The sequence below is a fragment of the Camelus bactrianus genome, chromosome 21 (assembly GCF_048773025.1).
Source record: "Camelus bactrianus isolate YW-2024 breed Bactrian camel chromosome 21, ASM4877302v1, whole genome shotgun sequence".
NCBI classification, from domain to species: domain Eukaryota; kingdom Metazoa; phylum Chordata; class Mammalia; order Artiodactyla; family Camelidae; genus Camelus; species Camelus bactrianus.
This window is the reverse complement of record NC_133559.1, coordinates 28,639,806-28,653,222: the sequence shown is the minus strand read 5'-3', so window position 1 is coordinate 28,653,222 and position 13,417 is coordinate 28,639,806. Positions and strand designations below refer to the sequence as shown.

General features: G+C 42.4%; 2 protein-coding genes across 3 annotated transcripts in view; one reads left to right on the top strand and one right to left on the bottom strand.

Moving 5' to 3' along the window:
* Positions 1-1,958, bottom strand: part of RGL1 (ral guanine nucleotide dissociation stimulator like 1) — a 257,819-nt gene extending 255,861 nt beyond the window's left edge. For both annotated transcript variants that reach the window (XM_074349938.1, XM_074349937.1), the window contains exon 1: positions 1,567-1,958. The gene's annotated coding sequence lies outside the window, so the exon portion shown is untranslated. The remainder of the gene's footprint in view (positions 1-1,566) is intronic.
* A 250-nt stretch (positions 1,959-2,208) lies between these two features.
* Positions 2,209-12,622, top strand: ARPC5 (actin related protein 2/3 complex subunit 5). The gene is made up of 4 exons (XM_074349935.1): positions 2,209-2,569; positions 4,784-4,855; positions 7,743-7,919; positions 11,210-12,622. Exons 1-4 carry the CDS (start codon positions 2,426-2,428, stop codon positions 11,270-11,272), a joined length of 456 nt encoding a protein of 151 aa, XP_074206036.1. The 5' UTR covers positions 2,209-2,425; the 3' UTR covers positions 11,273-12,622.
* Positions 12,623-13,417: the final 795 nt, after the last annotated feature.

Below are 13,417 nucleotides of genomic sequence, written 5' to 3'. Positions count from 1 at the left end.
TATTAGCTCTTGAATCCTTATTTCCATTTGCTCTCAAATGCGCTTCTAATGTTCAATTTTCTCTTCAAAGAAAATCTTGATTTAGAAGAACAAAAAGTAAAATCATCTTTAGCATTTAAACAAGTATATTGTTTAGCTCTTACTAAAGTTAGCAAAAGATTGAAACTGAGAAAAAATATTAAAACAAATATTTATTCTAAGTTATATAATGCCATTCACCACGGTAATGGATCTGATACTTCGGTATATGACTTTTTAAAATAAATATTAACAACAGGTAGAAATTTTTCCTTTGCTGTCTTAAGACAGCCCTTGGGGGAGCTTTTCCCAGTATGTTTGCTCATAACTTGATTGTTAATTTAAATAAATGTCACTTCTATTACCTAAAAGATAATCTTATAAAAGAGTAATTTAATTGGGAAAAGGAAAATGAAATATTGCTTCTTCCTCCCAAGAAAAAAAGGATGCATTCCATTCCTGAGGGGTATCTGGCTATCCACCTATCTATCTGAGCACAAACATGTATAGATATTGATGTAGATACAGATATACATATACACATATGTATGTATATATGTCCAGCAAAGGTTTGACTTTGAGATCTCTCTTCCTCTTCTGATTCATTATTCTCAGTATGACCCTCAAATGTATTGCCTTTCACGTTTTATTCATCAATGAATAACTGAGCACCTGCATGCTCAGCTTTATGTCAAATGCAAAGGAAGAAACAAAAGAAATATCAGACAGTCTCTGTCCTCTTGACTCTTTCGATCTCTTCCGGGGTCAAGATAAACACAATATATCATTAACTAACGTACAAAACTAGTGCCAAAATCAATGATACCAATAATAACGCATTTTACATTTATGTAGAATTTTAGAGCTTCAAAACGCTTCCCTGTATTTATCCTCAGGACAATCTTGTTAAGTAAACATTATTAGCCCCACTTTAGCACTGAGGAGCCCGAGATTCAGAATTGTAAGTGGCGTGCCTCAGTCAATAGATGATGAGTGGAAGGAAGAGTCAGGACTCAAGGCAGGGTTTTCTGATTCTCAGCCCAGTGCTCTTTTCAACACAGCACAGGAAATCAAGAATTGAGGTACTTAACAGGGCAACAGCAAGCGCTCTGCTAGAGGCAGAATTAAACTAGTTCTGACAAATGTCCAAATTAATTTTATTCTGCAAATATGTGTACTTCAGTGTTTCACACACAGCACAACTACCATTTCCTCAGTTTTAGCGTTTTCACCTGTTCAGTAAGAGCTCTGCTCTCAGAAATGGGAATGTCAAATACAAAAAAGCTGGCCTAGTGGGATCCTATAAATCTTAAATCACAAAATCTTAAAGGTCTGGTTTCTACTAATCCTTCCACATTTCGTTTCTCCTCAGCACGAGAGAGCGTAACTCGCCCCCACCCTTTTCTAGCATTCTTGCGCCAGACAACCACTTATTTTAAGATGTCCAGGACTGACCCTACCCCAAATTCCACAGGTTCACCCCAGTCTTGCCAAGCGGCCCCAGCCCCTGCCCAGGCACCTCCCCCTCCTTCCCAATGAATACGATACCTAGTTCAGGTTCTGCAGGTGCAGTCGCGATGCTGTCACATACCACTGACACATAAGATGTGACCTTTCGACTCCGTCCTTGGGGACCTCCCGCTGGCCGCGCAGCGCAGTTCCAACCCCGGGAAAGGGGCTCCCGGCTTAGGAACGAAGCCAAGGGCAGCACACGGTCCGAAGCGATTTCTCTGACAACTAGAACGATGCTGGGCGGCTGGGCGCGCATCACTCCGCCTCATACTCCTGCCAACTGCAGGGCACTTGGTCCGGCAACCAGTCCATTCCACCTCACAGACAAGTCCCTGCCAGCCGGGCCTTACGCAGCACCCCAGTGATAGGTCGTTGGAGGAGGTGGCGGCAGCAAAAGCCAATGCCACCCGCCCCCAGTGCCCATCGCCGCCAACCTAAGAACCCCCAGACAGGACCGCAGAGAAGCGTTTCCATGGAAACCCCCTAGGGAACACGTGACGCACTCGGACGACCAATCGCCTTTCCTCTGCCCGCGGCACCGCTTTCTGCCCGCCTCCTGCCCCGCCCCCCACCCGCCCCCGCCTGCTTCGCCTAGCCCCGCCCCTTTCCCGCAGAGAGTCTGCGCCTGCGCACTGCGTCCGGCGCGCTCCCGCCCTTGCGCGCTCCCCGCCGGGGAGCGTGGGGGCGGCGTAGGAGGCCTGAGGAGAGCGTGAGCCTGAGGAGGAAGGAGCGCGGCCGGCGCGCAGGCCCAGAAGCGCAGGAGCCGCGGCCGCGGGCGACGCCTCTGAGCGGAAGAGGGAAGTGGAGGCGCCAGGCTGCGGGTTCCAGCCGGGCTGGACTTGCGGAGGTAGAGGCAGCACCCAGAGGAGGCTTTTGCCGCCGGTCCGGATCGGGAATGTCGAAGAACACGGTGTCGTCGGCCCGGTTCCGGAAGGTGGACGTGGATGAGTACGACGAGAACAAGTTCGTGGACGAGGAAGACGGGGGCGACGGGCAGGCTGGGCCCGACGAGGGCGAGGTGGACTCCTGCCTGCGGCAATATCCTTCCGTCTCCGGCCTCCCTTCCCCGCCCGGCCCGGCCCGGCCCGGCCCGGACCGGACCTGCTTCCGGGACCCCGCTGCGGGCCGGGTGCGAGGGGCGGGCCCGGCCAGCTGCCTCTTTGGGGCTCCCCCATTCCTACCCCAGGGTCCCGCCCGGGGACACTGGCCCTCCCCGGCGCGCCGTCCACGCCCCCGGCTTCTCAGGTGCGCCCCGAGCTCTGGGCCCCCTGGGGGCCCGCGTGCCGACCGCGCCCTCGCGGCGCCGGAGCCGGTCAGCCGGACAGTCGCGGGGCTTCAGCCGTCCTCCCAGGACGGTGTTTCTGGGGGTCTCTTTGGCTCCCGTGTGTGATTGGGAGGGTTGGGCCTCGTTCTTCCGTGATTTTGTTTTAAACGTGGTGATGGTTTTGTTTTGGTAGCGTTAGGGTAGTGTATTTCATGCGGGAGACATGGGTCGGATTGCAGAAATTGAGGCCCGTCTGTCCTTTCAGCCTGTGGGCTTTTTTTTTTTTTTTTTTTCAGAGAAGAGAAAAATATAGATTGCACAGAATTTGTTAACTGGGGAAGGGGAGTGAGTACAAACCCACCAAAACCGCCCGGAAGGAAGCCGGGAGCCTTTTACCTGCTAAGCAGAGGACAATGGAAAGAAGGGGAATCCCTGGAAGTATCCGAAATAAACCCCAATGAAAAAACAGAAGAAGATGAATCATTTGTACAAAACTCATTTTTATAATCCTGGAATCGTTTACATTTTAGTTAAAATGTGGCCGTCAGTTCCTGGTTTTGTTTTTGCATATTTGAATATTCATGGCTTTGAGGGAGTATTTGCATCAGCTCTTTTTTAGAAAAATATACATGTTGAAATAACCAAAGCTGTAGTTTTTGAGAGTCTCAGTTACTGAATTCACTCATTTCTAATTATTCTTGGGTGTATTCATACGGTAAGGAAGGCTTTTTAGACCCTTTTCTTCATCAGTGTCCTATTAACTTAAATGTGGAAATATGTAAGTGAAAATATTTGGTAGCAACCACAGCTGGTCTTAGAGGCGCCTAAAATACAACATTAAACATTTATCAACATACAGGTGTTTCTTTGTTTCCAGGACTTTTACAATCAGCTGTTGCTATTTTGCATTATTTGACTACTTATGTGTTTGGTGTCTTGCCAATGAGCCGGTCTGCAAAAGGCATGCTTCTCCAGAAGTCCATTAAGCCTTGAAAATAAAAGCCTTCCACCAACCATAGCTTTTTTGGTCAGATCTTTTTCTTTAGAAGATAAGTGGTGGAAATTATTCTGTCTTAAAAACATTCTTTCTGTTGATGTCTGGTGAGACTAACTTTAGGTGACATGTGATGACTCTTAAATGGTACTGCTGTATCCATGAGGTGGATCAGCTTTTTAATCAATTCATCTTAAAATACATAGGTACTGTCTTTTCTCCCCTTGTTACAAGAACAGACAAGCCCTGCTCAGGCACTACAGATGGAGGAACAAGTGAACTCTGTGTGGTTTTCCTTTTAGGGGAATGACTGTACATTCTGACAGTCTGATTGGCCTTCTGTTTCTCATACTTGGCAACTCACTGGTGCTTTCAAAGTGAGACTAAATGTAATAGGTGTGGCCTAAGACAATCTGAATGACCTTTATGACATAGGACAGAAAATACTAAGCTGCTGTCTAAGGGTCATTGAATTGTATCTTCTATAATGCTGCTTTTTTTTTAATCAATATTGAGAGGTTGCTAATTATGTCATTCAGATTGCTAGAGTCATCTGCCAGAACTTCAGTTAATATAGAATATAATTCTAGTTAAAGTTTGGTTTTTATGTGAGAATCACACACAAAGACATATTCTGGTTGAGTATGAGCTGTCTTATTTTGGGGCCTGATACACATGTTCTGATAGATATTTTAGAATTTAAAAAAATATCACTCTGGATAATGTTTGCATATGTGTCTTACAGGAAATGACAGGTTATCAAGGTATTCAATAATTAGAACAGTTTTGCTTTATTTTAAAAATTTTTGTTTTCGGTATTTTACCTTTGATTGACATCCTTGAAACCAACATGTTGGATTTTCCACTATTGAACATAGTGATCATAGTAATTTTTCTTTCTATGCATAAAGTCAAATCTTAAAAATCAGTGGTTCCTGGGAGTTACACTTTCCTGAGGGCTGCCCTTTGCTGCTATCCCCTTAACCTCTGTCACAGGAAACATGACAGCTGCCCTACAAGCAGCTCTGAAAAACCCCCCTATCAACACCAAGAGTCAGGCGGTGAAGGTGAGTCACAGACAACAAGTGATCTCTGCTGCTATCTTAGCGTTCCTAGCAGAATCCTCTGAAGTGTCGCAGAATCAATCAATATTTTAACCATTTACTCTCTTTGATGTAGAAGAGCTCCCGATGTAGTTTGATAGGTAGAAAACTGACGTATGAAAAAATAGGGCTCTACCGTTGAATTATAATAATGCTGCACAGTAGACATACTAAGTTTGTTCAAATGAGAGAGATCATTTTTGTGTCTTTTTAGAGGAGGCTGCTCAGGTTGAATTTGAGCAAAGGCTTGGAGAATACATAAAACTTTCATAAAATAAGCAGATTCTATTTGCTTTTTAAAAAAATTGTTAAAAATTATACAAGCCTTAGGTATTACAGAAAACTCAGAAATGTGAGGGAATAAAAAGGTAGTAATCCGTAATCCCACCACCCATAGATAATTAATCACTTTTTGGTGTTGCTATGTGCTTTATAGATCTTTTCTATGAGTGGTGTTTTTTTTTTTTTAATGAAAATGGAATGTTATAACCTTTTTCAACTGTATAGCAGTATAATTGAATGTCTTTCCTTGGCAGTAAGTTATTTCTATAATGTTTTTAAATTAAAGTTTATTCTTAAATGTACAGTAGGTTCCAAGACAACACTTCATTCTAGCTATAGGTGGCAACAGATGCTCTGGCAGGGAATCTAGATATTTAAACAGGAATGGAATTAAGGTTCACTGCCTCAGGCACACGGAACAGCTTGCTTTTTGCCAGATTTCTTAATTCCACCTTTCCCTGAGGCCTTCCTTTTTAGCTCCTTGAGTTTCTTCTGTTCCTCTTTCTTGTTTCTGCTTGAATGCCTTATCTTCCTTCCTTAACTCCTTGGCCTGCTTCTTTCTTAGGCTGCCTCAGGGGCTGCTTCTTGCCACCATCCCAGCCAGACATGGTGCCTGCCGCCCCTTCCCCAGACCCTGCCACTGTAAACCTAGTTCTATAATATCTTTTCTTTTTCCATCAGTTTATTGAGTCTGTTGTCATTAATTCTTGTTCTGCGGGATCTTGGGTTAGTAAGTAGTCTGTTTTCATGAAGCTGTTTTGTTATTTTTTTTAATTATTGAAGTATAGTCAGTTTACAATGTTGTGTCAATTTCTGGTGTGCAGCACAATGCTTAAGTCATACATGAATATACATATATTCACTTTTATATTCTTTTTCACCATAAGCTACTACAAGATATTGAATGTAGTTCCCTGTGCTATATAGTGTAAGTTTGTTTATTTTATAGAATATCTTTAATGGCTGCATGTAGATAATGCTACAGTTTAGACATAACCCATCTCCTTTTGTCATACATTTAGATTATTGACCTTTTTTTCTGTTGTAAATAGTACTGAAATAAACAGTTTTTGGTAAATTCTTAATTGTTTCCTTTGAATAAATTTCTAGCAGTGAATCACTGGATTTTAGACTGCATTTTTTTTAAGGCTTTGGCACATGTGGTATTGCCATATTGCTCTTCAGAAAAAATGTATAATTACATTCCCTGTGCCAGTCTCACAGTGATTCTTAGGAAACTATTTAATTAGTTATTTATTGTTTAAAATGAAGCCCAGAGCATTGACGCTACTGACCATGGCTATTCATACATCCCAGGAGCCCCAGGCATCTCCTTTGTTGAATGGGAGTAAGTAATATCTTAGATAAATGCATAATAATTGTCTAGACAACATAACCTTTTGTAAGGGGAAATTTTTCTTTGGTTTTTAAGAGTAACAGCATTGAAATTTCAGTTTTACCACCTTCTGCTTTTATACGGGTGGGTTTTTTTAATCCAGGTTTGTGGGTGGGAGGTGATAGCTCTGGGTGCAAGGATGTTTTTCTAAATAGGGTAATTGCATAGTCTTTAAACTGAAGTTAACAACAGGTGATAGAAACAAACTATACAACCCTGACCAGTAGGAATGCTAAAGGTGCTACTTTGTGTTGAATAGAAAGAGAAGCAAATCGTCGAAATGGGAAATTACGTGTTCCTTGTGCTTGGCTTGATGGGTAAAAAAATAATAACTTTGCTGTTAGAGCAGCCTTTTATTAAAGACAAAAGGTCATTATAAGTGAACATCACTTGGCTGTAGATATGAAACTTAGAATAAATTTTCTTAAAAACTTAAATTTTTATTAATAACCTATTTCTGAAGGATGGTTCAAGGTAAAGATGCAATTCAATTTCCTTTTGTCGTTTGTATTCTTTTTTAAGATCAAGAAATAAAATGTATTGACTTAGTAAACTGGTAGATGATCACACCTATCTGTAAGCAAGTCCTTTCGTCTCTGCCGTCAGCTATGTCAGGAATCTGTCCACCTCTGACCACCTGCACTGCTACCATGCTAGCCAGAACGTGCTGTGCTATCGCAGTGACTTCCAAACTGGTCCCTGCTTCTGCCTTGTCTCCTGCTCCCCTCCTTCCCCACCACCCCCAGCGTGGTCTCAACATGGCAGCCAACATGAGCCTGTTACAGTGTAAGTCCGATTATATCCCTGTTCTTCTCAGAACCTTCCAGCTTCTTCTCGTTTCTCTAGCTGGAAGCCAGACCCCTCACAGCGGCCTGCAGGGCTTCCATGCTGTCTTCCCGCTGCCTCTCTGACCCCCCGTCCTGCTGCTCCGCCTCTGCTGCTCCGCGCCCGCCGTCTCGGGTCCTTGAGCGCAGTGAGCACTCACTCAGAGCACCTACTCTTTCCTCGGTCTGCAATACTTTCCGCAAATATGCCCCAAGTTTCCTCTTTTAATGTCCTTCAGGTCTTTACTCAGATGTCACATTTTCACTGTGGCCTTTCTAAAAGTGTAACCACCCCCACCCCGGCTGCACACGCACACATCTAAATGGTCTGTTCTTTATTTGCCCTCAGGATCGAGCAGGCAGCATTGTCTTGAAGGTGCTCATCTCCTTTAAAGCTAATGACATTGAAAAGGCAGTTCAATCTCTGGACAAGAATGGTGTGGATCTCCTAATGAAGTACATTTATAAAGGCTTCGAGAGCCCCTCTGACAATAGCAGTGCTGTGTTATTGCAGTGGCATGAAAAGGTAAGTTACGAATTACAGATCTGCATGACTGGCTCCTTTGTCATAGTAACAATGGTGGCCGCTCTCAGCTAAATAACTATTTTGACTTCCTGGTTATACATTGTTGTTATTACAAATATATGCATGGAAATGAAAGTTTATATTTATGCTTAATAGCCTTGGTCTTAAGAGATTCTGATCTGCAGTGCTTAAATTTATTCAGTAATGATTATTGCTCATTGAACACAGTCTTGAGCTTTGATCTAAATCAAAACTTGAAAATAAGGAATAAAATCAAAACTTTGACAGTGGCCAAAAGGTGGAAACAGCCAAAGTATCCATGAACAGGTGAACAGATAAAGTGTGATACATACATACAATGGAATATTATTCAGTCAAAAAAAGGAAGTTGTGATACATGCTATGGCACGAATGAACCTTGAAAACATTATGCAAAGTGAAATAAACCAGACATAGCAGGACAAGTACTGTGTGATTCCACATACACGAGACACCTGGAATAGGCAGATTCATGGAGACGGGAAGTAGCTGAGGTTACCAGGGGCTGGGGACAAGGGAGAATGAGAGTTAGTGCTTAACAGGTACAGAGCTTCTGTTCAGAGAGATGAAATAGTATTATAGAGAGAGTGGTGATGGCTGGACAATATTTGGAATATAATTAATGCCACTGAATTTTACATTTAAAGATGATTAAAGTGGTCAATTTTTTGTTACATATTTTATGACAATTTTTAAAAATGAAATCCGGGGTAGGATCAAGAATTCTAAAAGATTTTTTTTTCTGTTTTCATGTATTTTATTTTGCAATGTAAGCAGATAACTGGTACACTTTCCATCAAAAAAAGAAAAATGGCTAAGGAGAATTTTTAGCTTTAGGTAAAAAGTTGGTAAGGTAATCTTTAATACCCAACTCTTACATTATATTGGTATGAATAAACCAGTGTAACATTCAGATAGAACCAACCACAGGTAAGGTGTATGTTTTGACATCTCATAGTTCCCAGAACTCGGTTTTCCAGAAGCTGTCGTCTGTGTGCCTGAGTGAAAGTGCACACGCGTCAGGTGAGACCAGGTAGCAGAGCTTGCTGTTCACCTTGGTCAGGTCACCGTAGTCCTCGTGCACAGGTCTGCTGTCAGATAAAAAGTGCTCACATCTATGGGTGGGATAACCATTCCAGGTTTTCCCAGGACAGCCGCTGTTGTCCCAGTATCATTATGAAAATTCCTTTCACTCTGCAGTGTACCAGTTTGGAGAATAATTTATATAGTCATCCTATTCATGGGATGTTTTTTGTTTGCTAACTGCTGAACCATTAGTTTCTGTTCCGTGTGATCCTTACGACAGCCCTAGGAGATACATAAATATCTTTATCATCCTCAATTTACAGATGAAGAGCTGGCTTTAAAACCTATCAGCCCAGTTTGAGTAGTTTCAGGGTCATAGCAAACACTGAGCACTTACTATATAACAAGCACTTTATAAATATTAACTCATTTAATCTTCATAAAAATACTAGGAGTGAATGCTTGCTATTCCTGTTTTGTAGATGGGGAAACTGAGGCACATGTTAAGTCTTCATTTATTTCTAACAGTCATCAGGTTTTTTCAGTCTTACTCCCAAATACTCGTTAAATCATCCACCCCGAACCATCTCTGATACAACTGTTCACAGCATCTCTCACAGTTTGCTGCTATAGATTCCTAAACTGCTCTCTTGGCTGCTAGTTTTATCGCCCTCAAATCTGTTCTCCACCCCATCACCAGAATGTTCTTTCTAACATCCACATCTACCCTTGTCAGTCACCTGCAGAATAAAGTCCAAGTGCCCAGGTCCAGCCTTATCTTCATGCCCTTGAAACAGTCACCCAAGTCCAGAAAGCACAGAGTTCCACACAGGATCAACCCAAAGAGGAGCACACCAAGGCACATAGTCATCAAATTGACAAAAGTTAAGGATAAGGAGAAAATATTAAAATTAGCAAGAGAAAAGCAACAAATAACACACAAGGGAATTCCCATAAGGCTATCAGCTAATTTTTCAGCAGAAACTCTACAGGCCAGAAGGGTGTGGCAAGATATATTTAAAGTGATGAAAGGGAAAAACTTAGAACCGAGAGTACTCTATCCAGCAAGGCTCTCATTCAGAGTTGATGGAGAAATCTAAAGTTTCACAGATAAACAAAAGCTAAAAGAATTCAGCACCACCAAGCCAGCTTTACAACAAATGTTAAAGGAACTTCTCTAGTCATCAAATCATAAGAAAAGAACAGAAAGAAGAAAGAGGGGGAAAAAAAAAAAAGACCTACATCTTCATGTCCTTCCTCCTCTAGTGCTCCAGCGGTGAGCATAATGAAGTGTTTTCCCTGAACACACCATAATGTTTCACGCCTCTATACTTTTGCTCATGATTTTCTTTCTGCCTGAGTGCCTCCTTACCTTTGATGTCAGTCTGTCCCCTGCTTGTCCATTTAATATGTCATTTCCTCCAGGAAGCCTTCCCTCACCATTCCACCTTCCTCTGCACCCTCAGGTCGGGTGTATGCCCCTCCTCTGTGCTTTTACAGCACCCAGAGCATAGCTCTGATGTCATTTCACACGTTATGTTATACTTACGTGACCTGTTCACGTCTGTCTCTTCCCAGTAGACTCGAATGCAGTATTTGTTCCCTTTTGTAACCCCAGCATCTAGCATAATGCCCAATACACAACGGTACACAGTGTTTTCAACCACGAGTAAACCAGAGCTTCAGATTCCTAATACTTAATCATGACTTCTGATTTTTTAAGGTAAAGTCAAAGTTCCCAAGTTCTTAGCTATTAAATAGTTATTTTCTTAGCTTGAAAAATAAATCTGACCAACTCTGACTAAACGGAACTTAGGACGGTTGATCCCAGTTTGAATTTCTTCCTGATGCTGCCGAGAATAAGAGAGCAGCATGAATGTCCTAAATTTATATCTGAGCACTTGTTTTAGGCAAGAATGTTGTGCTGCAGATCTTTAAGAACATACTGTTATTTGAAAACGACACACCAGAGTGTACGCTAGCATCTCAGGAGAATGTCCCTGCCTGAGGACAGGGACTCTGAAGGGTTTTTTTCATTACTGTATCACCAGTGCTGGGAACAGTGCCTGGTGCGTAACGGGTGCTCAAGAAATACTCGTAAAAATTAGTGAATCCAAAGTCAGTAGCTGCGCACATTTCTCCTTTAAGAAAAGCGTTTTACTCGGTGTGAGAGCTGAGCCTCTGTGGTTCTGTCAGCATTTATTTACATTTTGGTCTGTGTTTAGGCACTCGCTGCTGGAGGAGTGGGATCCATTGTTCGAGTCCTGACTGCGAGGAAAACCGTGTAGTCCAGTGGGAACTGGATGTCTCCCGCAGGGTGGGAGTTGCTGGTACAAAGACCAAAACAACCAAATGCCACCGCTGCCCTTTGGGCAGCATCCGTTTCTCTCAGCTTTGCCTTCTTGCTTCCTTTTCATATCTATAAAGAAGAAAATTACATATCAGTTTTCCTTTAATGAAAATCAGGATATAGTACAGGCAATGTTTCAACAGGAGTGTTTCATGCTCTCAAAACTACTCCAGTGGTGTGTACGCCAGTCTGTATATAGCATAATTTACATTCAAGTTTAACTGTGCAATTTTTAACCCCTATTGGCTGGTGTGGGTTTTTTTGTTTTTTGTTTGTTGGAAGGGTTTTGGGGGGTTTTTTTGGTTTTGTTTTTGACTGATAGTGAGAAATTTGATCAGAATTTGAGGCCAGTTTCCTAACTTACTGCTAGCCAGGAAATGATCTTTATTAAAAACAAAGATGTTTGAGAGACTGGCAGCTATTAACTAACATTGCAAAACTGGACCATACTTCCCTTATTTAAGCAAAATGTGTTTCTGGAACCAGCGGTGGCTGAACACCACGACCAGGCTCCAGCTCGGTTTCTGCTTGCCTCCGGATTCTGTGAGTCTAAGTACGCGTCCTCCTCTCAGCATCCAGTAACCGTGGCCTCTTGGTTCCTTTGTGGTCACCCGGGCTGTAGAGCAAGGAGTCCTGCTCTACACAACGTGTCTTACAGACCGTTTATAAAACGCAAAGTGTGTTGGCCAGAGCCTGTTTGGTGCTAGCATAAAACTTTTGCTCCAATAATATGGCCCTATTTGGGGAACCTACTCCAAATCAGAAAGGACATAGAATCTTTGATGTAGTTCAAACTCTGGGCAGCCTCGGAATGAAATACTGTTTTCTTTGGAATTATAGTGGCTATCTTTGACATTATGAGGTACATAACTAGTATTTAATACGTCCTATAAATGTCTTCAGTGTTCTTCAGGGTAACTGAGATCTCATAAGATTTGGTTCAGATCCAAACACATACACATTCTGTATTTTAGCTCAGTGTTTTTTAAAAAAAGATAATGCCACACATCAAAAAAGTGTTTACTTTGTTGGACAAACCAAATCAGTTTTCAAAAAAATGACCGGTGCTTTTGAAAAGTTATCATTCAGTAGCTCTAAAAGATACCACCTGAATGCTTATGACCAAGAGAGAGAGCAGACTATATTTAGTATTTCTTATATCACTGACTTATGTGAAAACTGGTACAGAAATTCTGTAAACTCTTTGCTGTTTTTGATACCTGCTTTTTGTTCTGTTTTGTAAAAATGAAAAAGTTCAGAAAATAAAATGTCAGTGTTGAATAATTTATTTTTCTCACTCTTACTTTAATACTTAGAATGTATAGTTAATTAAGAGGAAAGATTTCCTGTTTTATCACCAAGTCATTATGCTCTTTGACAAGAACAAATTTTGTATAGAAGGTTTATAAAAACTGCTTTATTCAAATATAAAGCAGTAGACATGGGGAGTCATTAATAAACATTAGCAGTGACGCCTCTGGAGCGACCCCACAGCCCCGTGAATGCCCCCGAGCGCCAGAGACGAGACCAGGATGTGCCGGTTGGCCTTGCAGCCACTGTCACTTGTTCCCGGCTTCTAAACTATTTCTTACACCTCAGGTCTTCTGTCCCTACCGACTCAAGACAACCTCTGTTTGCTTCCGCACTGCACCTGCTTTAAAGCTTTAGAAACTCACAGGCAGTTCAGAGGGCTGGAAGCTGAGAGAAGCGAAGCTGCGGGTGTCAGGCGGACCAGTAGGTAATGCATAAGCACGAACAAACCTCAGAACAAAAGCAAGTGACACTGCGATACTTTTTCATAAAATCCATTTCAACACTTTCACAACCATAGTGTTGGGGAAAATTCTGGGGTTCTGTGTTTTATAGTGACAAGAATTGGTGTATTCAGAATTTGCCAGCCAGCTTTACTCAGGGCAGATAGCAAAAATAGGTACCAGAACGGCTGGGTCAGATGGATGCCAGCTGGAACCCACTGGCTCAACTCATGCATTTCGGCTAAACGTCAGCCCAGGTGCTGCTGGCTGACGGCACCGTCGGGGGGGGGGGGGGGCGTGGTCGGGGTGAACTGTGGAGAAAAGACAAA